We start from the raw sequence: 26,561 nt of genomic DNA on the forward strand, positions 1-26,561 counted from the left end.
AAGAAAGAAAGAAAGAAAGAAAGAAAGAAAACATCTCATTATGTCAGATTCACAGACTGTGACACAGATCCTCTTTTTGGAGGTGCGAAACATCCAGTATACTACGTGCTTGCATTTGCTTTAGGAAATGACGCAGTTGCTAATGTAAGTGCTGCGGGGACTGGAGAGAGGAGAGGGCACTAAAGCGCATCCCTCTCCATCCCATTCTACCCCGAGACACGTTACCTAGGTTACACCTCCAGCCGCCATCTGAAGCGAAGCATCGCACCATCCGCCTCGCGGAACGAAAGACAATACCTCACACGTCAACACCTCTTGAAAGGCGCACAAAAGGGATCTCACGAAACAAAAATATACTCGGAAGAGGGAGCCGGATCATATTAAGCCACGCACGCACTCAGACCCTCCTTGCTGTGATTGTCGGTGGAGAGAGGCGGGCTCATATGGAGGTCCGCTGCTCGGCTCTGCAGCGTCTCCCGCTGCCTGCTCTTCCTCCGCGCGCGTCTCCGCGAGCGCTGTGATGTGAATATTAATGATGCTGCGCGAACCTCCGCGCTCATTTCCACCGCTGTCACCCATCTGAGAGGTAAGAGCGCATCCGTGTTTGGCCGTATTCGGAGCGGTTTGCAATATTATTCAGTGTCCACTTCAGGCGTGGAAGCGTGCGTCGTGTTTTTAAGGATGCTCAGTCGACGCAGTGTTGTTTTCAATGAAGAGGCGAAGCGAGTCAATGAGCGAGGTCTTTCAGTATGGTGCCTGTACGCATATTTATACTGGCTGTTTCGTTCTTAAAAACTACCTCACCTTTGGGATGGGTCATTCAAGCTATCACAAGTGGTCTTTAGTTGGTGAACACAGTGACTGGTGGTCAGTTGAAGCAATTGGTCTTTATGTTTATAAGGTCGATAAACAGATGTGCTTATCAATATGTTTATTGTTAAAGAAGATAATTTCACAGAACCCATTGGATGGATTTTTGGGAGATAGAGGGATGCATTTGTGATCCTTAAATGGCATTCAACAAGTGTAGACTGTCTCATTCTGCTATGTACCTGATATTCTCCAGATAGGCTGCCATCCTGTGTGTGTGTGTGTGTGTGTGTGTGTGTGTAACTGATTGCTTACCTATGTGTGTGGGGGCTCTATGCAGTCAGACTATTATATTTTCAGTGGTTTTGAGCGTTTGTTTGAATAATTCAGACTTTGGGTCAATGTAATCTATTAGTGCAGGAATTATTTAAAGAGATTTGCTTTTAGTCAATGTATTAAGCCAATGAGACTTATATTGCATGGGGAGGGAGACTGGTCCAAATAATCCTCTGCCCATGACTTCAGTCTCTCTCGCTCTTTCTCTCCCATCTGTGGCCCTGTCTTTGTCATTTCTTTCTCTGAAATGTGTACAACCAGTTAATCACATCAGCTATGCATTTCAGAGGTGGAGAACGAGACGGAGAGGTGGGTTTTTTGGAACTCCCATTCATGGAAATCCAAAGGTGCAGCGCAATATTGGGCCCAGTCTACAAAAAATAAAAAAATAAAAAAACATTGATTTAACTCATCCAGCATAAAGCCTAATCCTCTTATACAGGAAAGCACAATGAAACACCGGCCCTATAGTGTAGGGCTGCTTTAAAGCAGGTAATGTCTCTCTCTCTCTTGCACTCGGTTCACTTTCATCAAAACTATTAATTTACAAAAATCAGCAAATGTTTCCTTTATGGATCCATACTCCTAATGTGTCTGAAATAAAAGGCCAACCGTTATTGTTGTTAAAAGTGTTGCTGACATATTAACTTTGTTTTAATCTCAGACTATAGTTCATTATAATGTGTGGGATGTCGAGTCTGCCTTACATTGTGGAGGCCGTGGAATATGTCTATGTTTAGTTTATGCTGTTAATGTGTGTTCATGTGTAGCGTTTCGGTTAGGCTAGCTAGAGATTGCAGCTTTAAAAAGCTCAGTACAATGAATTTGCATCTCAGTGGAAACTGCGATAAATAGATTTCATATTTGTTTCAAACACAAAAGGCAGGAAATGTCTATAAATGTTGCAGGAGCCAGATGGGAACTGCGTTTCTCCTTTTTATTCCACTATGGATTGTGACTGCTGCATGGTCCCTTTGCGTGTCTGTGTGTATATCTGTGTGTGTGTGTGTGTGTGTGTGTGTGTGTAGGGGGGTGTTGATAGTGGTTCTATATAAACCATTTGCTGCTGAGTGTATTTGTTTCCATGGTTACCCCCATGCCAATGTAGATCACGTCATCACCAGACCAGACCTCTGGAGCTATTGTTTACTGATCGTAGAGGAGAAGACTGAATGTGTTTTCGGATTTAGATACCTTCCCCACAGACCTTAAGTTCTTCAATATTTATTTTTGTCTAGCCTGTTGCTTATACTGTATTTAATTCCTGGATGTCTTGTTTGGATTCATGTCTCCTGCTATATTTTGACCACCTGTCATTTCTCTGTGATAGACACACATGGAAGGCTATTTATTCGAAACCACTCAGTGACTCCTGTTGGTTGACTTGGCACGCAGTGTCCTCTGCTTGTATCGCCATCTGTAGCGCTCCATACAGAGCTGCATGAGTAAGAATGATCATCCATTGCTATATATATTGACACTCTAATGCAATGCAAATAATATCTGTTTTCCTCTTTTTTCTTCTCACTACACCTAGTTTGTTTTAGGTCCCGAGAGAGGTGTTTGTCACTGTCATGTGAGCCTAACTTTGCTTTTTTATACAGTAAGTCCTTTATTGTTTCTTTATGAATTATGTCTGTTTTTTTCACAAAGAGAATGGTAAATGGACTGCATTTATATAGCGCTTTCAACAGACCACATGGCCATCCAAAGCGCTTTACAATTTGCCTCACATTCACCCATTCACACACCGACTGCGGTGTCAGCCATTCAAGGTGCCATCCAGCTCGTCAGGAGCAGCTGGGGTTAGCTGTCTTGCTCAAGGACACCTCAACACTTGGTCAGGTGGAGCTGGGGATTGAACCGCCAACCTTCTGGTTTGTAGACAACCTACATGAACCACTGAGCCACTGCCGCCCCTATAAATTAATATTTTGAATATTTTGGATTGTGGTGTGGTTTATGAATCTTTTGTAGATACACAACACTAGCACACAAGTGTTTTTAGTGATACTGAAGATTAAATTATACATTTTAAATTGTAACAGTATTTCACAATATTAGTGTTTTACTGTATTTTTGATCAAATAAAAGCAGCCTGACCAGAAGAGACTTCTTTCTGAAAAATTTAATTTTACTGACTCAAAACTTTGAATAATAGTGCTGTGTAGTTATCATTGACAAATGAATGCTGTTTGTAAAATATTAAATTCTGATGTATTACATCTATAAAAATGAGGACACCATTATATGAGAATAAATAAAAACATTCAGGCATATCATAGTGGTTAAAAACACTTTTGCTGAGTTATTATTGTATTCTTTGTGACGAGTAGAGGACACAGAGGTTATTAAATAATTTAAGAACAAAAAACATATAGTTTTCCTTACTAAATATGTAGTTCATGGCCCATTTCATCCTTGTTTTCATTCAGATACCTGTCTGCAAAGGCTGTTTTTCTTCATTTGTGGCTGGGATTTGAATGCTGACTGAGCAAGTAGCATGAGATGATTATGTTTAGGTTTGATGAAAGTCAATCTGTGAAGGGTGTGTACTTGTATGTGTGTGTGTGTGTGTGTGTGTGTGTGTGTGTGTGTGTTTCTTTCAACACAGCGATCTCTTCTCTTCATTCTGATAATTCAAGAGCATCCAGCTGCAGCATGAATAGAGCATAGGAATAAATAAATTAATAATATTTATCAGGGAAGAGAGGTAAAGAAGAAGGGGGAGTTAAAGATGGTGAAATGGACAGAAGAAAACCATTCACAGACGAGTGTTAGAGGTATTCAGAGACAGGAAAACATTAAAAAAAGATGAAAGCAGAAAGAAATAGGGAAAAGAAGAGAGGAAAGGAGAAATCCATAGAAGAAAGGTGATGAGATGAAATGAGATGAGGGTCAGAGAGAGATAAAGGAGTGAAAGAAAGGGGGACGGGTGTGTTTGTTGCTGAAGTGACTGTTTTTCTTGTAAATGCAACCTCAGTCTTTGTGTGTGTGTGTGTGCGTGTGTGTGTGTTGAGCTGGAGTATTGATCAGAGTGATCCACTCCAGCACTGAATGTTGACTCTACACTGACTCTACACTCTACACCCTTTTATACCAACCACGAATGCAGAATTATATATATTATATATAGTTACAATACTATACCTATACCAAAATATTAGTAAGGTTCTTTAAAACTGAAGTTTTAGAATATTTATATTTACATGAAATAATACAAAAGATGTATTATATTTAATAAATTAAAATGGTCACTGTTTAGGACAAAGATTAATCAAAACTAACAGATGGCTAATAACATCATTCTAGTAAGAACTAAAGCTTTTTTAAGACAACTGTATACAGTAGAGTCGATTTAATAGCAGATATAGTTATTCTCTAGAGACCAATGACAAAACTGAAAGATTTATCGCAAAAATATTTTTATTTTCCTAAATTAACTATTATTATTTATCAAAGTAAAGCACTTTCCTTTTTACATGGACTTATAGATGCTGGATTTAACAAAATTATATTGGCTGGTTTATTCATGGTTGAATCTCAGTCGGTGTTCATTTTGTTGAAACTCTGCTTTAACTTTGACAAAGCAGGGATATTGTACACCTTCACTTTTTGGAAAGTGATAGTCACTATCAGTGCAGAGTGAAGTGTTTAAATATTAAACACAATGTGTCATAAGCATTTCTGCTGTGAAAAAAGAAAGTGATAAAAATTTGATCAGCGGTAACTCTCAAATGATGTGAGAATATTTCAGTTTCAATGAGCCGACTTCAATTTGTGCCTTAACATGCTTTGAAACCCAACAAAAGAATGCGATTCCATGGTCGATGGTTCTCATTTAATGAACACAAAATAAAGCAGAAGACTAACAGTAATCATGCAAAATTAGATGGTGAATGTAATGTAATGTTACTCTCTGCTGTTCAAACTTAAATCTTTTGTTAATGCTAATCATTATGGATCTTGTGTTAAGACTGCTTTTCACTCTGTATATTACATAACAACGTGTTAGCGTTATGTCCACAGCACTGTCTCATTTGCAAAGTCCACCTCTGAATGTGTCCTTCCTCCCACAGCAATGCCGTGAATTATGAGACTGTACTGCAGAAGCTGTAGTGTACTACTCTGTGATTACATTCAGCTGCATTGCTGTATGCACTAAATTAGCTGTTTGCTGTGTATTTTTACATACATTTTAATATCTTCTGACATGGGTTTATCTGTGTCTGTTTCAGCTGTCTAAAAACTGGACGTTTTAAGAGCAGCATGGCAGAAGCCCCTGTGGTTGAGGACGCACCCAAAGAGAAGGAGAGTGCCACCCCACTTACCCACGATTCCCTGACAGGTGTTGGGGTTGCTCTATGGGAAAGAGTGTTGAAAGCAAGTGTTACCGCTGGTGCTTTCCTCCTGCTGTACACACTTTCTCAGCTCACAGTGAGTTTATGCACATTTCTCAAATAATTAACAAATAATCATATCACATATCACACTTTATGCAGATGTGCACACCATTAACCATTGATTGATTTTTATTGCTGTATGTGTGAAAGTGTTTCTGGTTTTGTCTATAAGTGGCAAAGTGTGGCTTTTAGATGTAATTAAGCAGTTGATCATTTTGTTTGTCTTTGCGTTTGAATGTGTTTGTGCATATAAGTATAGAAAAACAGGCTGTTCCGGGGTCTGCTGTGATCGACCCTATAGTCAATAACCACACCGTATGCCTTCCTGTCTGACAAACAGCTGTGCAAGACTTATGTATACACATAAACTACCGTTCAAAAATTTGGGGTCAGTACCTTTATACTTTTAATATTCTATTCATTGAGGCTGCATTATCTTGATCAGAAGTGATAATAAAATAATTTAAAGTTTCAAATAAATGCTGTTCTTTTGCACTTTCTATTCATCAAAGAATCCTGAAAAATTGATCATGGTTTTATCACGGTATAATGCATTATAATTATTCTTAATGTGCTTTGTATTACATTATATCTTGTCATTAATAATTATAAGCAAATTTAAAATGCATAGTGTAACAATGAATTGATAAGTGTTATATGTGTATTAACTGTGGTTAAAACTATTCATGAGATTGTACAATGCATTGTAAGGTGCAATACAAGGCATAATTAATGCATCAAAACTACTTTAATAATGCATTACACATAAAAGCTTTATGTAAGGTTTGCAGCACAACTGTTTTTGAGCAGCAATTCAGCATGATTGCTGAAGGATTGTGTTACACTGAAGACTAGAGTAATGGCTGCTGAAAAATCAGCTTTGCAATCACAGAAATACATAAAAAAATAAAAAAATAAAAATAAAAAAGTAGAAAACAGTTATTATAATTTGTATTGATATTTCACAATATTACTGTTTTTTTGCTATTTGAGCAAATAAATGTAACCTTGAACACAAGACACTTCTTTCAAAAACAATACAAAGCAATTTTGCCAATCCTAAACTTTTGAACGGTAGTCTATTTGCAAAAAATATAATTAAAAGAAATAATTTATTAATTTCAAAATAAGCTTGTGGCAAAATACCAAAACACATTTAGTCATTCATATCCAATGTCTCATATCTTTCTTTGCCACCCCTAGTTGTTGATATGCAAGGTACTGATGTATTTTAAAGGGTTTGTGTGTAATAATAAGTGTGTTTTGTGGATTTGTTCAGGGTCTGTGGGTCCTTTACATGCTGAATGGATACAGGGCTTTTCCAGCAGCACATAAAGTTTTGGATCTCCTTCAGTACCTTCTCTCCACCAGCGATGCCTATTATCAACAGGTAATAGAGCTAGAACTGAAATATCTTCTCTGATGTGAAAGAGAATTTAATATCATATGTTGTTCATTGTCTGCAGATGGAGATATGGAGGGTGGAAAGCTTGTTGCCCCTCATAGCCACACTCTTCTTAGGTGTAGTCATCCTTGGTATTGGAGTGAGTATGTTCTTTATGCTTTTGCCTTTTTGTTACTTTAGTTTTGCCTGTTTATAAAATAACTTGTATAACTGCATTACAGCATGTGCTTGTTTATAAAGTGTTGTCACAGCTGATTTGAAATGAGCATGCATTTGTTTCTTTATGTAAAGCTTGAACTTTCCTTTCTCCCCCTACTTGCTGTCACAACAGACACTGTTCTGCATTAAAACCCTGGTGCCTGGCAACCCATCTTGCTTCCCTGATGACCGTCGTCAGTCCATGAGCAGGCAGCCCTCCTTTACATATTCAGAATGGACTGATGCTAAACAGGAGGATTTCTACGAGCTGGACGCTGTTCCTGAGACCCCTGTGTTTGACTGCTTTATGGACATGAAGACTGAAGCTGACCCTGTCACTCTCACTGTCAAACCTGTGGGCTTGCAGGAAAGGTAAGAAAATCACATCTGTATGCATTGCATTTGATGTATATTACATTGCCGGATTGGTAATCTGATATACCGAGCATTTTCCCAGGGGGCCAACGCACTCTGAATTTTCTTTGCTAGCGCATTTATTCTCATGTCTTCAGAAAAGTTTGGAAGGCATTTTCATCTTATGTCTTTATAAGCATGGCTTATAACAAGATAACGTTTTATCACTGCTGTTCCATAAGCGCCACATGCTGTCAGAGAGTAAATATGTATTTATAGTATATCTTCACAAATCTAAAGTCAGACCATTCCGTTTGATTGAAATCTTGAAATTGTACATACGTATTTGAGCCTGGACCACAACACCAGTCTTAAGTAGCTCAGATTTACAGTATTTGTAGCAATAGCCAAAAATACATAGTATGGGTCAAAATGATAAATGTATCTTTTATGCCAATCATTAGGATATTAAGTGAAGATCATGTTCCATGAAGATATTTTGTAAATTTCCCACTGTAAATATGTCCAAATTTATTTTTCAATTCAGAATAAGTAAAGTACAATAATATTATTATCATTTTTTTTGTATTATATTTAATATGGTGTAAAATGGCCCACCTCTATTATAATATAGTACAGGTGGGCTGCTGGGACCAAAAATGTCCCCATCCAGCCCTGTTACATTCTATAAATAATTTGTTGTTGTTTGCTTCTAGAATATTCTTGTGATGGTTCAGCGTTTAATGTGACATTGTGCATAATATTTTAATGAGGAAAGAATCATAAATACAGAAGTGATGATGCTGGAAAGGCTAACCACTTGTGTCATAGTTAAACATGGAAATGAATTTGTTCATTATTTAAGAGCAACTTTAAATAAATATTTTAACACAGATGAATTCCCTTCTCATGTATTCAGAATTTCAAATGCTAAAGTGCAAAATCAGAAACTACTATAAAAAGAAAAGTAGTCAAAGTAGTCGTGACCTGTTTGCACTAATTTTACTAATTTTAAGTTTTAAGAAAGAACCTGAAAGGCTCTTTTTGAATATTCAAATGACATTGTCACACAAACTCTGTTGTGATTTTCAGGAGAGGTTCTAATGTGTCTCTGACGTTGGACATGTGCACCACTGGTAACACAGAGCCCTATGGAGCGCTGCTGTCCCCTAGAGAGCAGAGCACACAGGAATACCTGCAGAACGCATCCAACCTGCTCACCCCCGAGCAGCTGCAGAAGCGCGCACTGGACGATGCTGTGCTTCAGGCTGAGTTCTATGTGAGTGCCACTCACAGTAAAATCCATGTTCAATATAAAACAGTGATCGTAACATGACAGCACTTCTCATCTTGTAATTCTGGTTCAAACAGGAAACACCAATGAATTTCGTGGACCCTAAAGAATACAATTTTCCTGGCGTGGTGAGGAAGAATCGCTACAAAACCATACTACCAAGTGTGTATAATACTCTGCATACGGTAAAATGTGGAAATGGCTGATGAGGTTTGTTACTAATGATATTGGCATGTTTTTGCAATTGTAAGATCTTAACTCTAAATTGCAGACACACATAGCAGAGTTTGCTTAAAAGCAAAAGAGGAAGGTGATTTTCTCAGCACCTACATCAACGCAAATTATTTGAAGGTGAGTATGTGTTAGCGTCAAATGAAAATCTTATTTTGCATATTGATGTAAGCTGTGATGTGTTCATTTTTAATGAACTGTATACATTAGTTTGTGATGAAGCAACCACATTTTTAGAGTTGTTAATCATTTAGCATTCATTTTTTTCTTATATTTCTGTAACTTTCTGTCACTTGCCTTCTAAGTTAAGGTAATAAATATATGAGCCCTATGTCATAGCTTTTATGATTTATTCTGAGTTCACAAACTACAAAGTATTAGGAGACTACATAATGTTTGAAAAATAATAACTTGATGTGTGTGCAGTATTTCTGATCACATAGAAATGCAATGCATTTCAATCCAAGATGGCAGCCGAGCCACACCTATGTGTGGATCTCCGTGTTTGAGATCTCAAGATTTTACTTTTTTTCTATGATGTTTTATGTCTTTTAAACTCAAATGAGTATACTCTCGAGAAACAGGACATTCTCTTCCATACTGGGATCATTTTAATGGTGGATAAGGCTGAATTTTGAACTTAAAACCTGGACATTGACCACCTGATAGCCCTGCTTGCTAGCTACCACCTGGATGCCCTGCTAGCAGCCAGCTACAGGTAGTCCTGCTTTTTAACCTGCTGCAGCTAGCCCTGCAGCTAGTCACTACCTGCATGATATATTGCTAGCTTGCTGCTGGAATTACTGCTGCTAGCCTGCTGTCAGGCTACAAAGTCATTTTACAGTGTGCTTATTCTTAATCACAATATTAACTATCTAATTATTTTGTTTTACATTATATGTAACGAAATAAAACAGAACCTAAAAATGGTAAAGTGAAACAAAAATCCAAGATGGCAGCCGAGCCACACCTATGTGTGGATCTCCGTGTTTGAGATCTCAAGATTTTACTTTTTTTCTATGATGTTTTATGTCTTTTAAACTCAAATGAGTATACTCTCGAGAAACAGGACATTCTCTTCCATACTGGGATCATTTTAATGGTGGATAAGGCTGAATTTTGAACTTAAAACCTGGACATTGACCACCTGATAGCCCTGCTTGCTAGCTACCACCTGGATGCCCTGCTAGCAGCCAGCTACAGGTAGTCCTGCTTTTTAACCTGCTGCAGCTAGCCCTGCAGCTAGTCACTACCTGCATGATATATTGCTAGCTTGCTGCTGGAATTACTGCTGCTAGCCTGCTGTCAGTAGTCCTGCTTGCTAGCCGCCTGTTGGAGGCCCTGTTGCTACCCTGCTACTGGCCTGCTGTTGGTAGCCTTGCTTCATAGCCTGCTGCTGGTAGCCTTGCTTCATAGCCTGCTGCTGGTGGTTTTGCCTGCTTGCCATCACCTGGATGTTATGTTGCTAGCCTGTTGCTTGCTAGCTACTACCTGGATGCCCTGCTGCTAGCTGCCCTTGCTATCTTCTACCTGGATGCCTTGCTGCTAGCTGCCATTGCTAGCTACCACCTGGATGCACTGCTGCTAGCTTCACTTGCTAGCCACCTTCTGGATACCCTGCTGCTACCTGGAAGCCTCCCTGTTAGCCTCCATTCCATAGCCCTGACTTTTTGACTCCAAGCTACTGTTCACCCCTGTTAAGGCTGTATTCAACTAAACCTGGTAACTTGACATCATGCATTTGTTTATACTATTCATACTTTTACAGTCCAGCCCTATACTAGATGAATTTAATATGCCCAAAATGAGAAGTAGTATACTGATACAGTTAAATTATGGTCATTTCTCAATTTCATCTACAAGCCATTATGAGATGTACCGCCAGAAAATCAAACTGTGTAACAAAACAAATTGTTCACAAATTAATAACACCCTGTATCTCCAGAACTTAATGTTGTTAAATGATCATTTTACTGTCTCAGATTTCTCTTTTTCTCAGTTCATAGAGGTCAGTGGTAATGATAAATATTACCCAGCTAAACAAAAACTACGTTGTTTGATTATGCTTTTATTGATGTTATCTGGTAATGTTCAGCCCAATCCTGGTCCTGTTCTTGGTCTTCTTAATACTTTGCAATGCTTAGCCACTCCTTCTGATTTCAAAAGCAGACATGGCCTTGGTTTTATACATTTAAACGTTAGAAGTCTAGTCCCTAAAATGGATATGATTAAGATATGGGCTAATACAACCAATGCTGATATCATTGTTATCTCTGAAACCTGGCTTAAAAAATCTGTATCTGATGAACTTATTTCTATTGAAGGTTTTAAAGTTTATAGAACTGATCGGGTTGGCAAAGGAGGTGGGGTTGCCATATATGTGAAATCCAAGTTTATAAGCTCGGTAACCCTGTCATTAACTAAAGCTAAACAATTTGAAATTCTGACTGTGAAAGTGAATATTTCAAAAGACGCTGATATTATAGTAGTTGGGTGCTATAGACCTCCATCTGCTTCAAAGGATGCTTTCCAATCTATATCTGAAATATTACATGAAATTAATGACTCTGAATTTATTCTTATGGGTGATATGAATTGGGACTGGCTGTCTGGGAACTCTGATTGTTTTAAAGACTTATGTAATGACTTAAATTTAGTGCAACTTATTAATGAACCGACAAGAATAAATCCCAAAGCAGAAATAAAATCTACTCTCCTAGATCTAATCGTAACAAACTCAGTTCATAAATACACCTCTACTGCCGTATTTTGCAATGACGTCAGTGACCATTGTGCAGTCGCTTGTGTAAGAAATACAAAAATCCCAAAGGTAAAACCACGCATACTCCTAAAAAGACATTTGAAAAGTTTTGAACAACAGGCTTTTCTGCATGATCTGTATCATAGTGAACTCAACAGGGTGTCTTTGTTTTCGGATGCTGAAATGGCATGGGATTTTTTTCATTCAAATTTTATTTCCATTGTAAATAAATATGTACCAATCAAAAAGTTTAGGATCAGTGGTAAGGACAATCATTGGTTTTCAGACAGCCTATCAGAGCTAATATGTTTAAGAAATAAAATGTGGGCACAAGCCAGATTTTCCGACTCTTCTGCTGATTGGACTGCATTTAGAACTGTAAGAAACAAGTGTACTTTGATGATTAGAAAGTCCAAATCTGAGTTTTATTTGCAGTCAACCACAGAAAACTTAAACAATCCTTTAAAGTTTTGGAAATCAATTAAATCTTTGTCGGGTGCACGTGTGACCTCAAACCTTCCAGAACAGATTCTTATTGGGTCAGATGAAGTAAAAGACAAAGCAGTCATACTCAATCAGTTTAATAAACACTTTATTCAGGCTGGATTCATATTTAATCAAACCGCAAATAAATCTGTCCCATATCCTGCCGTGTCAGCATCTGAAAATGAAAATCGGGAATTGTTTAATTTTAAACCGATTTCAGTTTCAGAAGTTCAAAAAGCCCTCAGAGATATTGATCACAAAAAGTCAGCAGGTACAGATAATCTGGATCCCTTTCTGTTAAAAGTGGCAGCTGATATTATTGCTGAGCCCATAGCGCATATTTTTAATTTGAGTCTTCTTTCTAACTCCATTCCTAAAAGCTGGAAAGCAGCCTATGTTCTCCCTTTACATAAAGGTGGAGACCCATCAGAATTGAATAATTACCGTCCAATATCAAAACTTTCTGTTTTGTCAAAGATCTTGGAATCATTTGTTAATGTACAGTTAAAACAGTATTTTACTGACAAAAATATTTTAAATAATTTTCAGTCAGGGTTCAGAAGTGGCCATAGCACTATCACTGCTGCTACATTAGTGATAAATGATATTATCGGGGCCTTAGATAAGAAGCAACATTCTGCTGCATTATTTGTTGATCTGTCTAAGGCATTTGATTCAGTTGATCATGGATTGTTATTGACCAAACTACGTTCAGTTGGTTTAAGTGAGAAGGCTGTTGCATGGTTCCAGAATTATTTGGTAGATCGTACTCAATGTGTTTATGCTGAAGGATGTAAATCTGATTTTCTTGAAATAACTAAAGGTGTCCCTCAAGGATCAATCTTAGGACCCATTTTGTTTTCAATTTTTATAAATGATTTGGATAGAGATATTCAAGCCAAATTACATTTATATGCTGATGATACAGTGGTTTACACCCAGGCTTCCACCATTTCAGTAGCAGTGCAGGAACTTCAGACTGCATTTCAGACACTGCAATACACATTATTGAGTTTAAAACTGGTTTTAAATACACAGAAAACAAAGTTTATGGTCTTCTCTAAAGCTAGAGCACAGCTACTCGACAATTGTAGCCTTTTTTCATTAGATGGGAACTCAATTGAGAGAGTGTCTTCATACAAGTACTTGGGGATATGGATAGATGATAAGCTTTCCTTCAATGAACATATTACTGCTTTAGTTAAGAAACTTAAAGTTAAGCTCGGCTTCTATTACAGAAATAAATCTTGCTTTACTTTTAGTGCTAAGAAGAAACTTGTGGAAGCTACTTTTCTGCCTGTAATTGATTATGGAGATATATTGTACATGCATGCTGCATTTTCCATCCTGCGTCATGTTGATTCAGTTTACCATGCATCACTTCGATTTATAACAAATACAAAGTCCCTTACCCATCACTGCATTCTTTATGATTTAGTTGGTTGGACATCACTTAAAATTCGTAGACAACAGCACTGGTATATCTTTATTTATAAAGCTATACTTGGCAAATTTCCACTGTACCTCTGTAACCTCCTCTCTGTTTGCTCTGGTACCTATCAGCTACGCTCCTCAAAGTGGTTGCTTTTTAAGGTGCCACGAGTTAAAACCGAATTGGGAAAAACTGCTTTTTCTTATTTAGCACCTTGGGGGTGGAATAATCTACAAAAAGAGCTAAAGTTAGAAACCCTTATGTCCATAAATGAATTTAAAACTACTGTAAAGAGTGTTGTGATGGAGACATGTTCTTGTTTTTCTTGAGAGTCTCATTGTGTTTTTATATTTTTATTTTTAACATTTTGTACTTCTTCTTTGTACGTGAAAATGTAATTTGGTGTTTATGTATGCATTTTGTGTGCTTTGGCTGCTACCTTGGCCAGGTCTCTCTTGTAAAAGAGATTCTGAATCTCAATGGGACCTCCTGGTTAAATAAAGGTATAAAAAAAAAAAATAGGCTGAAAAGTTAAGGCTCTCTAATCAATCAAACATATCAGGTGGTTCAAATGTTCTTCTTTCTTTCAACCTTTTTTTCTTTAGGGCTATGGAGGGAAAGAAAAGGCTTACATTGCTACACAGGGTCCCACTGTAAACACAGTGGGGGATTTCTGGAGGATGGTTTGGCAGGAGCGCTGTCCCATTATTGTCATGATCACCAACATTGAGGAAAAAAATGAGGTCTTTATATATTAATGTACACACATCACATGATTGGGATGAATTATTCTTTCATGCTGAGCAATTAAACATCTTTAGATATTTGAATAATTCATATGTATTCTCTCCTTAATTATCAGGGTAATGCAAACTTGAATTAACACTAAATAGTTCTTCTTGTCCAACCCCCAGTCCTGTCACTATTTGATACTTTCAGTAGCACAAACTCAGGCTGAACATCAAACTACTTATCCTTTACTCAAATGTTAATTTCTAACTCTGGGTATTTTGCAGAAGTCAAAAAGTAAATAAAGACACCAGGGTTAAGGTGATTTACATGCCTTGAAATATTTAGGTGAATTACAGTTAGTCATCAGAAATCATGAATGGATTTTTTCTGAAAGGTTTAAAATGGGCTTTGATGGACTGAATAAAACATATATTACATATGAATCAAATAAAGCATTCTCATGTGTGTGTCCCACAGAAATGCACAGAATACTGGCCAGAGGACAGTGTCATTTGTGAAGATATCGAGATCACTGTCAAACTGGTCATCCAGGCAGATGACTACAGTCTAAGGATTTTCACTGTGAAGGTTTGGTTTGTTTGTTCATTTGATTATGTCTAGTTCTAGGGCTGTCACTTTTAGTTCGAAAATCGATTGCACAATCGATCGGACCAACCAAAAAAAGTTTCGAAAATGAAAATAGGGAATCGATTTTAACCAAATATGTACAGTTAATTTTAAATTAATTAAACAATTAAAAATATACATGTAACAAAATTCGCAAACAAGCAGAAAAAGAAAATAAAGAATTCCGAAAATGCAGTATGCGTTGCGAAAGCTAGACAGAAAATACCAGAAAATTATATAAGGCTTTATATATAATTATAAAAGCCTATAAGACCCAGTGACGCGAAAGCGATCTCTTATGCTGCGTTCACCCCAAACGCGAATAGAGCGTCTGGCGCGAATAATTTCAATGATAAGTCAATGTAAAGACGCGTTTACGCGCGTCTGGAGGTCTCGGGGCGCGGTAGACGCGAATTCGCCTCATTCGCGCATCTAGTTACAGGAGATTCTGAGTTATGAAAAGGACCATTGCAAGCTGACAGCGACCGGCTTTGTGGTGGAAAATTGTCAGTAATACCCCCACCTTGCGCAGCTGTACATGAGTGTATGGAAGGCCAAGAGGGTCAAATTCACGTGAATTTTAACGCGTCAACAACACGTTAAATACGTGTATTTCACACGTAAACAACACGTATTTAACGCGTTAAATACGTGTTGTTTACGTGTTAAAAATCAGCGCGTATTTAACGTGTATTTCACGTGTTAAATACACGTTAAATACACGTGAAGTACGTGTTAAAAATCAGTTTGAACGGGTCAATGTCATTGGCTGCTGAGGACTTGGGTCAAACCACTTCTGTGAGCTTAGAGGGGTGTACCATTCATAGACAGGCAACCACCATTTAACATGCTATAGATCAGCTTATTCAGCCTTATTATTTAGTCTTTTTTTCTTTTATTTTTTTATATAGCCTATAGAAATAATATATTTAAGTTTCAGTTATATGAAAAATTTATTTTTTTACCACTCATGCCTTTTTGTAAATAAACACATTAGTGGATATTTTAGTTTTAATAGTGGTCACTCTTAAAGGGTTAGAAGTAAAGCAACAAATCTGTTTTATGGATGGTAACTGTAAAATTATTACTGAAATATAATTAGTAATTAGTTACACTACTATTTAATGCAAAAGTAATATAATTAAAATAACTAAATTACTAGTAACTACTTACTGCTCAACTCTGACTTTCAGTAAAAAAACGATATATATTTGGACATTCTCCTGCTGAGAAATAACTGATGTGTTAAAAATGTAAGAAAAAATTTAGTGTTCAAGAGAAATTATTTATATCCGTCTTATTTGATATTCAATATCTCAGGACATAAATAAGGTTAGTTAAAGTGTATCTGTTTCAAATGTTTTGGTGATAGTATAAGACTTAAGTTAGCATCAAGCATTAACATTTGTGTGGGGGAAATAGTTACAATGGAGGTAAGCAATCAATTCAGGTTTAAGATACAAACCATTGAAATCAATATCTGTCTTTAGAAAACAATCATCTTAGTAATCAACAGCTTTTATTGTGCTTACATTTACAGCTATTGCCAGCAGGTGGCACTTATTGAAACCTCTTTTTGTTCAGCAATTCCGCACTTTTTGTTTTGTGATTATGCACTAATCAGACAATCAGTAATTAGGTACACAGGTGATGTTTTAAGACATAAGCATTTAAGACTTTCAGGATTAGAATGAGAGCTTGTACTAGGGTCAGGACAACAAAAGTATTCTACTGCTACCACCATACCACCGTGAACCCCCCCAACCGCCCATTGCATCAATATTACTAATCATATTTTTCAAACTGCTGAATTAAAATCAAGAAAAAATAGATATCATTTGAAAGCTTAGAGTCTGAGCATTACAATGCATATAGCATGTTGATCAACTCCAAAATATTGGCAAGTTATTTGCTGAGAAAAATAATAATAATCATTTTGCCGTGTACTCTAATATTTATAAAAATATCACACAACTCGGATATTCATGTGCCATATGTCATCTGAAAGGTCTCATGAAGTAGAATAAAACAACAGGGTTCTAGGCTAATTTTTTGCACTTGTTATACTAGTGTGCCTAACTTTTTTCTTACAAGTCCACTTTTTTTAAACAGCTGTCCATATAAACAATATTGACTTGTAGCCTACATGATTAACTAACAATCTGGTCAACATAATGTTCTTTATTTGAAGCATAATTCTACAAGAAAGGTAACTTACTGAAAAAGTTTGGTGCTTAAAGTGTTTCACTGAGGTGAAATTTAAACTTAAAACATCTCAAGATATATGAAATAAAAAGAAAATCTAAATTAAGGGTTTTAAGGGCTTCAAACTGAACATATCATTGCTCAATGTCTTATGGACTCTCCTCCACTGCAGTCACATGCCCCTCGGATTGCCAACTCCTGTAGTTTAGCCTTCTTGATCTTTGGCCTTGGCTTATCCAGCTGGCCACATTCTCTCTAGCATCAAAATCTTCCAGACTTGGCCCTCTACACTGATTCTTATCAGATCTTCACTGTGTCTGAAAAAATGGGACAAATCAGACAAACCTGTCTGATTTGAACTGGTGAACAGTCCCTAAACAGCTTGTACTTATTGGATCAGCTATTAAAATAGTTCAGTTTTGTATGTAATAGCAAAGTGATTATATTTTGTTAATATAATATATTTTATTAAGTTAAGTTAGAAAAGCCTTTGGAGCATTTTATGTTTGTTAAATATAAGTTTTAGGTTTTTTTAAGTAATGACCAAGCTGCCAGCGGCAGACAGTGAGCCTATGTTTGATCAATTTAGCCTTCTCAAATCATCACGACTTACCTAAAATAAAATCTATAGATATAAAACACTTGAAGCATATTGTTGAACCACAGGGAGACCTTCAGAGTCGCAGAGAATTTTTTTCCCCTTGAATGGCTCGTTGCACCGGTGCGACCTCAGAGTTTTTTTAGTTGCACCATTGAGAAATTTTTTGAGGCTTTGAATAAACTGGAGCAAGTTTTGTACAAGAAGTCAACCCCAGACCGATATAATAATAATAATTGGCCTATTGATGTCACCGTTTTACTTGTAACTTCATAAAACAAGATTTCAGTGTACAATTATGCACCAGAATTTTATAGTAGCCTAGATTCTCCTGATTAAAAGAGCCCAAAACTATCTGTCAAATCTGTCATTTATATCTAAAGATTTATAACACACATAAAACTGCACAGAGAGCATGTAGTTTAGCCAAAAATCTATGGTAGCTGTCATGTAGGCTTTCTATCATAACTTCATGGAAAAAGCATAGGCTATATCATAAAAAAGATATGTCACTATTTGCAGATTAAAACTGTCGACACTCACCATAAAACATCATTTAGATCTAAATATATGTTTCATAAAGCTATAACACATAGAAAAAAATTAGGTAATGTATCTTAGCAAAAAAAAAAAAAAAAATCAGAGGTTTCAGTCCCATGCCACTTTACCTCTTAACTTCACCAAACATGCATAGATCCTTTGATCAGACTGAAAGATTTCGTTCATAGAGCTGTGACACATGAAAGCAGACTGGCGCACTAAGGCTGCAAAGAAAAACAGCTCGATACTTCACGTTTCGTTTTCATTCATAGCTTCAAGAATCATGCATAGATCATTATTTTCAGAAAAGTATCCCAATTAAAATGAGCCCAGAGATACTGTAATCCATGGATGAGATCCAAATATATTGTTCATATTGCTATAACACATAAAACCCAACAGGCACAGCACGACAAATAACTTTAGTTTCACTTTGTGCTTTTATTAATAATGTCATGAAACATTCATATATCATGCAAAATCATACGTCATTTTTTTCAGAAAATTCTCCAGATTAAAAGGAGCTCAAATTCATCGTAATTTGTTCACTTGATCTAAATATATTACTTACGATATTATCACACACATGAAACCATTCAATTGAGAAAAAAAAACATGTTACGTTTCCATTCATAACTTCATGAAACATGCATAGCTCATGGAAATTCGTCATTGAATTATAACAAAAAAAAAACTCCAAATGCGCACATGCTGCAATATTTTCATGGTTTTACCTTTATAACTTCATGATCATGAAACATGCTCTGATTGTGAAAAATGACATATCATTATTTACAGCAGATTCCAGTCCAAAATAAAAACAATCCATTACGATCTTTCATATGTATGTCATGAATCAGTTGGAGAACTCTATTAAACTTTTGACAGAACATAGTGTTACAACCCCTTGGCTCATGAACAACATGAATGGAGAGTCCATACAACATAATCAAATTTGCACAAATATGTATTTTAATCAGAAAACAGACATAACTACATTAAGGTAAAACATAAAAAATATAAAGATACAAAAACACAACATGAAGCCTTGGACTGGAGAGCGTGAGAAAGTCCGCCTGACCACCAAACAGCAAGACCAGCAGAGACCAAGCCCCAATCTCCTTCACTCCCGAGGGTAAGAAACCAGCATCTTATAAGCAGCATGGTTAATCACAATCAATTTTCCACACCTGCATCACAGCACTTAACCTAAAGACACAAAAAGTGTTACCCCATGACACCTGCTGGACAAAATAAAGTACTACAGCCCCTTGGATCGTCACAGTAGAATCAGACTATAACTTTTGACTCTCCTTGCTATATTAGTGGAGTTATGAGTTGGTATTTTTGTGAATGGCACTCAGAAAGCAACAGTATTTAAATAGTATACTTCGGGGAGTCAAGAGCTAAACAAAAAGTCATGTTTCATTACAAAATACTGTAACTTTTATAAACTTTATACTATCACCACAAAATTTTAATTAATATTTATTAAAAAATAAATATTTCATAAAACTGCTATTTAAATATATTATTTCTATAGGCTGTACAAAAAAAGACTAAATAATAAGGCTGAATAAGCTTATCTATAGCATGTTAAATGGTGGTTGCCTGTCTATGAATGGTACACCCCTCTAAGCTCACAGAAGTGGTTTGACCCAAGTCCTCAGCAGCCAATGACATTGACCCGTTCAAACTGATTTTTAACGCGTACTTCACGTGTATTTAACGTGTATTTAACACGTGAAATACACGCTAAATACGCGCTGATTTTTAACACGTAAACAACACGTATTTAACGCGTTAAATACGTGTTGTTTACGTGTGAAATACACGTATTTAACGTGTTGTTGACGCGTTAAAATTCACGTGAATTTGACCCTCTTGGCCTTCCATATGAGTGTCCCTGGGACATCAGTGCGGTCGGAGCGCGTCTTCTCAACAGCTGGACATATAGTGAATAAAAAACGCTCTGCTCGGGACCCCGAAAATGTTGATCGACTTGTTTTCCTGTCCAATAAATTTGTAATGGCCCTAGCCTTTAATTATGCCTGCCTAGTGCCGCCTAGCCTAAGTGTCGGTTACGTTCAATAAAAAAACACACATGGCCTGTTCTCAAGTCCATTTAAAGTTTCATTTTTTGGAACAGTTGTTTGAAATGGATTGAATCATTATTTAAAATAATCTTGGAGATTTTTGAATTGCCTAAATCATAAATGCAGCCGGGTTGAAGCCTGCAGTGATGTTTTTCTTTTGTTATGGCAGCCGTCCCCTCTGCACATTTTTTTTTTAGAGAATGTTGCACTCCTGTTGCTGTTTGTTATTCTGCACGAAACTTTATGCCTATAAATAAGAAATATTGCTGACTTGTGCGTTTCCATCGCTCTCTTTACGTTCGTCCGTTATTTGACGTTGAAAAACGAAACGTCTTTTTTTTAGACATGGAAAATCGATTTTACAATCGATTCAATGAACACTTATGTCTTAAATATCGAAAATAATTTTTTCACAAAAGTGACAGGCCTATCTAGTTCCCTTATGTTGAAGAGTTAAAATAACTTACTTGAATTTTTTTTTGTTTTATATGCAAATTAATGACTAAAGGAGTATTAATGTATTAAGTTGTTTAATTTTATCTGTTACATTTTTACCAAAAATATGGCAAAATGATACTAACTGAAATAATAGAATTGTTGTGCTGAAAGTTGAGTATAGGAAGGCTGTATCTTGGTAATGTTTTGGCCTATTGAAACAAAATGTGGCATATGTCATTGTGACTGTACCCTGAGGGAACCCCAGCATTTTGTTGACAGTACCTCCTATAGGTTAATGTGGCATTGAAACATTGCAGCGACATTGAATTTGTTTATAGCACATGAGAGACAAGACAATCGACTGTATCATATTTTGAAACCTCTTTTAAACTAGAATTCAGAGACCAAAACAAGGTCAATCTGAGAATGCAGATTACGTGGTTTTTAAAAGCCATCACTTTTTAAAAAGTAATTTCTACAATTACAAAAACAATTTCTTTATTCAGTTTCATGTAGACATTACAATGCAGTATAATTAATAAAGACAAGACTCATATTTACAGACAAGAAAGATGAAAAGTAAAGAAAGAGAGAAGTCCAGGTTGAGCGCAACATTTTTAAACTTCTGTTTTCTACTGTTTCCACTGGAGGCATGGCTGTCATGGTGACAAATATTCTTAGCAACGCAGTGTTTCACATAATGGAAGGAAATATAGTTAATCACAAAATCTGTGTAAGATATCTTAAAGTGTTATGTCAAAGAATGTGTGTATGTGTTAGTATGAGCATCATACTGTATGTATAGCCTATATGATGTTGGAGATTACCAACCTGATAATCATTTTCCCTGATACTATTTCAGCAATAATGTTTATGTGTCTACTTGCTCAGTTGTTTGGAATCAGAACTAGACATTTGTGAATCATTATTGATAAGTAAAATGGGTTTGCAAAAAGATCTGAAATTGTTCTAGATTTAGTTGAATTCATTTGAACAGAACCCCAGTACTGATGAAGGCTAGAAGAGCTCCTGTGTATACATGTGTGTTAAGCCGGGTACACACACTATGTGATTTATGAGTGCTTTACAATTGTTGCTTGTCAGACTGTACGAACAGGATCCAAAGTATAAGCCATGTTACACAGGAATTTCAGTTGTCACTGTATAACAGTCAAGTCTCAAGGCATAGACATAGGATTCACATTGTCCATCTGCGACATGTTTTGTGACAGTGATGTGTGTGGAGCAGTTTTTTTTTTAAATCTGTGCTCCTAAAGGTTATTGATGTCACAGTTGTCACAGGAGAAGCCATACTGCAGGACTGTTCCTCAAAACTTCTGACAGATTTTCATCAGATTGCAATGGTCATCCATTGGGTCTCAGCACACATGTTAAACTAGTGATCAAAGGCTGCAGCTTTTTTTTTTTTTACCTTGAATATTAGGAATCTTGTAGGATTTGTAAATGTTTATTAACAAGTTGGTGAATGTTTGTGTGTGTAGAGTGAGGGTGAGGAGCGCACTCTCAGACAGTACTGGTACACATCCTGGCCAGACCAGAAAACTCCAGACAAGGCCCCGCCTCTTTTGGATTTAGTTAGGGAGGTGGAGGAAGCGAGGAAACAGGCTCAGCCCAACAGTGGCCCTGTCATTGTCCACTGCAGGTAACACACACTTTTCAAAAAAGCTGTTAAAGTGACAGTAAGAAGATAAAGCTTATATATTTAAACACAGTTTTCTCTACTCTTAGTGCAGGGATTGGACGCACTGGCTGTTTCATTGCTACCTCTATCTTGTGCCAGCAGCTAAGCAATGAAGGGGTGGTTGACATCCTTAAGACTACTAGCCAGCTACGCTTGGACAGGTAAAATATAGATATACTCTACATCCTTGGAACCACAAATGTCAGTTTGAGTTGAGACAGCAGCAGAATAAATGTTAGCTGTTTGGCCTCAGTGGTATTCCAGGCCAGCCTTAAGTCATGGAGAAAAATCCAAGTGCCAAGTTTGACTGCTAGATGCTATTAAAGGGATAGTTCACTAAAAACTGAAAATTCTGTTATTAATTACTCACCCTCATATCTATCCAAACCCGTAAGACCTTCGTTCATCTTTTGAACACAGATGAAGATATTTTTGCTTTCTGACCCTGCATAGACACCAATGTAGCTACCACGTTTAAGGCCCAGAAAGGTAGTAAGGACACTGATAAAATAGTCCATGTGACATCACTGGTTCAACCGTAATTTTATGAAGCTACGAGAACATTTTTGTGCACAAAGAAAACAAAAATAACTTTATTCAACAATCTTCCGTGTCAGACTTCGACGTGCGTTTACGACGCATAATTGTGCATTCCTCTGTTTGCTAAAACGGCTGTAGTGCATCCGGGTTTATGTCAGAACCCTGGCTCCTGAGCAGCATCACACATGTGTGTCATGGTACTATCATGAATGGTGGTGGAGATTAACACGGAAGAGAACTTTAAACTTGCTAAATAAAGTTTTGTTTTGTTTGCTTTGCGCAGAAAAAGTATTCTCGTAGCTTCATAAAATTACGGTTGAACCACTAATGTCACATGGACTTTTTTAATAATGTCCCTCCCTACTACAGTATGTTTCTGGGTCTTGAACATGGCAGTTACTTTTCTGTCAATGGAGGGTCAGAGAGCTCTCAGATTTCATAAAAAATATCTTAATTTGTGTTCCGAAGATTAAAGAAGGTCTTACAGATTTGGAACAACATGAGGGTGAGTAATTCATGACATTTAAAATTTTCGGGGAGAACTATCTCTTTAAGTATATAAACAGTTGGTCTCATGCTGTTGTTGCTGTGATTACAGAGGCGGCATGATCCAGACAGCGGAGCAGTATCAGTTTGTTCATCATGTACTCAGTCTGTACGAAAGACAGCTTCGAGAGACCTCAGAAGAGTAAAGCCTCCATGAGCGCACAGCCTTCACATCACTCCTCACAGAGCAGTTGACCTTCATCCGAACTGACCCTCAGTACCTCAAGTATCATGTCTTCAAACACTACAGAAGTTTTAGGAGCAGACCTAATATTAGATTTTAGCTATTAGAGTCCAATCTCCAATACCTAAATCCCACCAATCAGTTATTAAATATACTTTCTCTTTTTTCTTTACCATAACAGTAACATAAAGAGGTCAGTTATGTCATACACAAGTACTGCCCACATAATACCGCTCAGCAGACCATCAGTGCTCAAATGTGACAATGTTTGAATATGTGCATACTTCATATGCAGTTACATGAACACAATAAAAGACAACAAGGCCTCCATTTATGATGTAAATGTAACATTAGATTTAGGGACCTCCTGAAGTTCTGAGCCTACAGATACAGCAATTTTCCTTTTACTGCTAAGACATTTTTACAGGATTTATAACTCAATGTTAAGATGAGATTTGTAGTGAAGTGTGCGTGTACACTAATGGGTCTTACATGTTGAAAGATCAACCTCTCGGCAATCTGAACATCAGTATGTTTGTGTGTGCATGTGTGTGTGTGTGTGTGTGTGTGAGATAGTGTCGCAGAAACAGAAGGGGAGAGAGAGGTACTGTTTACTATGTGTTCGATGATTATCAGACTTTAACTCCAGATGTGCGGTTGGTCTCTTGAAGAGATTAGACTACCACATTTAATACAAAATGGCCTTAATATGTGTCTTTCTGTTTGTACTGGGGTCTGTATGGTTGTGTGTAAATGTTGTTGGGCAGAGCTAAAGGCAGTGTGGTGTAACAGCCTGTCATCGTCTCATTCAGTAAGACTGAGAGAGGGACAGAGACTGATCTCCGTACAGAATGATGTACATTATCCCTCAGCATACCTTTGCCTTCTCGATTCGCGTGTCTTGTCGGACGCTATATCGTGTGAAACATTTTAGTTGGACTCTAAAAAGCATTGATGCTGCAACTCAAGGTTTTATGTATCAAAAATGCCGAAACACTGTATCCAACTAATGTTAAATTTGTAAATCACAGCTTGTATCAATAGCAGAAATCATGACAATGGGACATATATAGTTGTGATGTTTTTTGCTAGTTTCTGTTTATTTTCTGAGCTTGTTTAAAAAATTTTATATGTGGGTCTGCGTATCTGCTTAGTTAAGACGTATAATCAGTATTTGCCTGAGTTGGCAGAACGTACAGCTTTGCTGAGACTTGCAGTTTGCATGAGCAAGTACATTTTGAACTTCTTTTTAATTATGAGCAAGGAATTGTTTGATTAGAAGCAGACATGTGTGTGTGATTATGTGCAAAAGCCTTCTGATAAAGCAGAGTGTCTGCTGTTGGAATAAGCATCTTCAGTCCGACGGACTTGTGTGATCCAGCTGGAAGTACCAATGCAAGCTCTCCTCTGAATTTGTTTAGACAGTACTGCTACCACCTTAATTGTCTCCAGTCGTTCTCGAGCTAGTCGTATGTCCTCAAAATGATGTTTCCTTCCAGGCAGCTCTGAGCTGAAATTAGGAGGTTTACAGAAGCTTGAAAACACCTCCTCGTTACACAAGAGATTGTGCTTTTTTTTTTTGGTATGTGTTGTTAGTTCAAGGCCTCATGATAGTTTGCTAGAAATGAGAATAACTTTCATTCACGTGCTTTAATCGCTGCTGTTAAAGTCTTTTTATTATTGCAGAACTGCTTTCGTGATTTAGTTGGTACTGAGTAATTGAATTGTATTATTTGTTTTTAATGAACTGTCATATTAGTCCTATTTATTGAGTTTTTTCTCTGTTTTTGTGCTGTTATTACACTGCCAAAGACTGTAGTGATTGGTCCATACTGCAAAACCTGAACAATCTGAATTCTGTATTTACAAACTTTTAAAACTGAAGTTGAAACACCATGTGGAATTGTGTAAATATATGAAACCAGCATTTATATATTTTTAAAGTGAAATATCTGAATTCCCACGGTAAAACCTGTTCTCTGACTTACACGACCTTTCTTGATCAGTGTTTTATCTTTTCTTACATGCATGTTAGTATATTATTTTATGCCAATGTTTGTCTCCTCCTTTTCTTAGTATGTATGTATGTACAGTATATATACACATACAGTATATAAATAAATGAAACTAATAACGAAATCTAGTTATATACATATAGAGAGCTAGATTTATATTTCATTTTTTAATTTTATTCAGTTATTTACTCATTTTTAATTATACAGTGATTTGTAGAGCTAGATTTATATTTCTTTTTTTTGTTTTATTCAGTTATTTACTAATTTTACTGTATAATTTTTAATTATACAGTGTATATATATATATATATACGTTCAAAGGTTTTGGGTGAGTAACTATTTTTATTTATTTTTATTTTTTTTTGAAAGAAGTCTCGGAGGCCACATTTATTTGTAAAACAAAAATACAGTAAAAAGCAAAATGTAATTTATTTCTGTAACGGAAAAAAGCTGAATTTTTTCAGCAGTTATTGCTCCAGTCGTCAGAAATCATTCTAATATTCTGATTTGGTGCTAAAGTAAGATTTCTTATTATTAGCAATGTTGAAAACCGCTGTGCTACTTGATATTTTTGTGCAAACCATGATCAATAGTTTTTTCAGGAATCTTTGATAAATAGAAAGTTCAA

The 26,561-nt window shown here is 36.6% G+C and overlaps 1 protein-coding gene across 4 annotated transcripts; it reads left to right on the plus strand.

The window, feature by feature from the left end:
- On the plus strand, window positions 1–25,910 carry LOC132122697 (tyrosine-protein phosphatase non-receptor type 5-like). 4 transcript variants are annotated; one of them, XM_059533037.1, is made up of 15 exons: window positions 1–586; window positions 2,477–2,591; window positions 2,684–2,749; window positions 5,385–5,583; window positions 6,829–6,939; window positions 7,016–7,093; window positions 7,286–7,524; window positions 8,599–8,785; window positions 8,878–8,962; window positions 9,072–9,151; window positions 14,316–14,453; window positions 14,920–15,030; window positions 22,449–22,609; window positions 22,696–22,809; window positions 23,787–25,910. In XM_059533037.1, exons 4-15 carry the CDS (start codon window positions 5,416–5,418, stop codon window positions 23,878–23,880), a joined length of 1,566 nt encoding a protein of 521 aa, XP_059389020.1. In that variant the 5' UTR covers window positions 1–586; window positions 2,477–2,591; window positions 2,684–2,749; window positions 5,385–5,415; the 3' UTR covers window positions 23,881–25,910. The 4 variants fall into 4 exon arrangements, with proteins under 4 accessions (XP_059389020.1, XP_059389029.1, XP_059389042.1 ...); XM_059533046.1 differs by lacking the exons at window positions 2,477–2,591; window positions 2,684–2,749; XM_059533059.1 differs by lacking the exons at window positions 1–586; window positions 2,477–2,591; window positions 2,684–2,749 and adding an exon at window positions 5,809–5,937 and having other exon boundaries at window positions 5,444–5,583.
- The last annotated feature ends 651 nt before the right edge of the window (window positions 25,911–26,561 follow it).

Source organism: Carassius carassius, chromosome 3 (genome assembly GCF_963082965.1).
Source record: "Carassius carassius chromosome 3, fCarCar2.1, whole genome shotgun sequence".
NCBI lineage: Eukaryota > Metazoa > Chordata > Actinopteri > Cypriniformes > Cyprinidae > Carassius > Carassius carassius.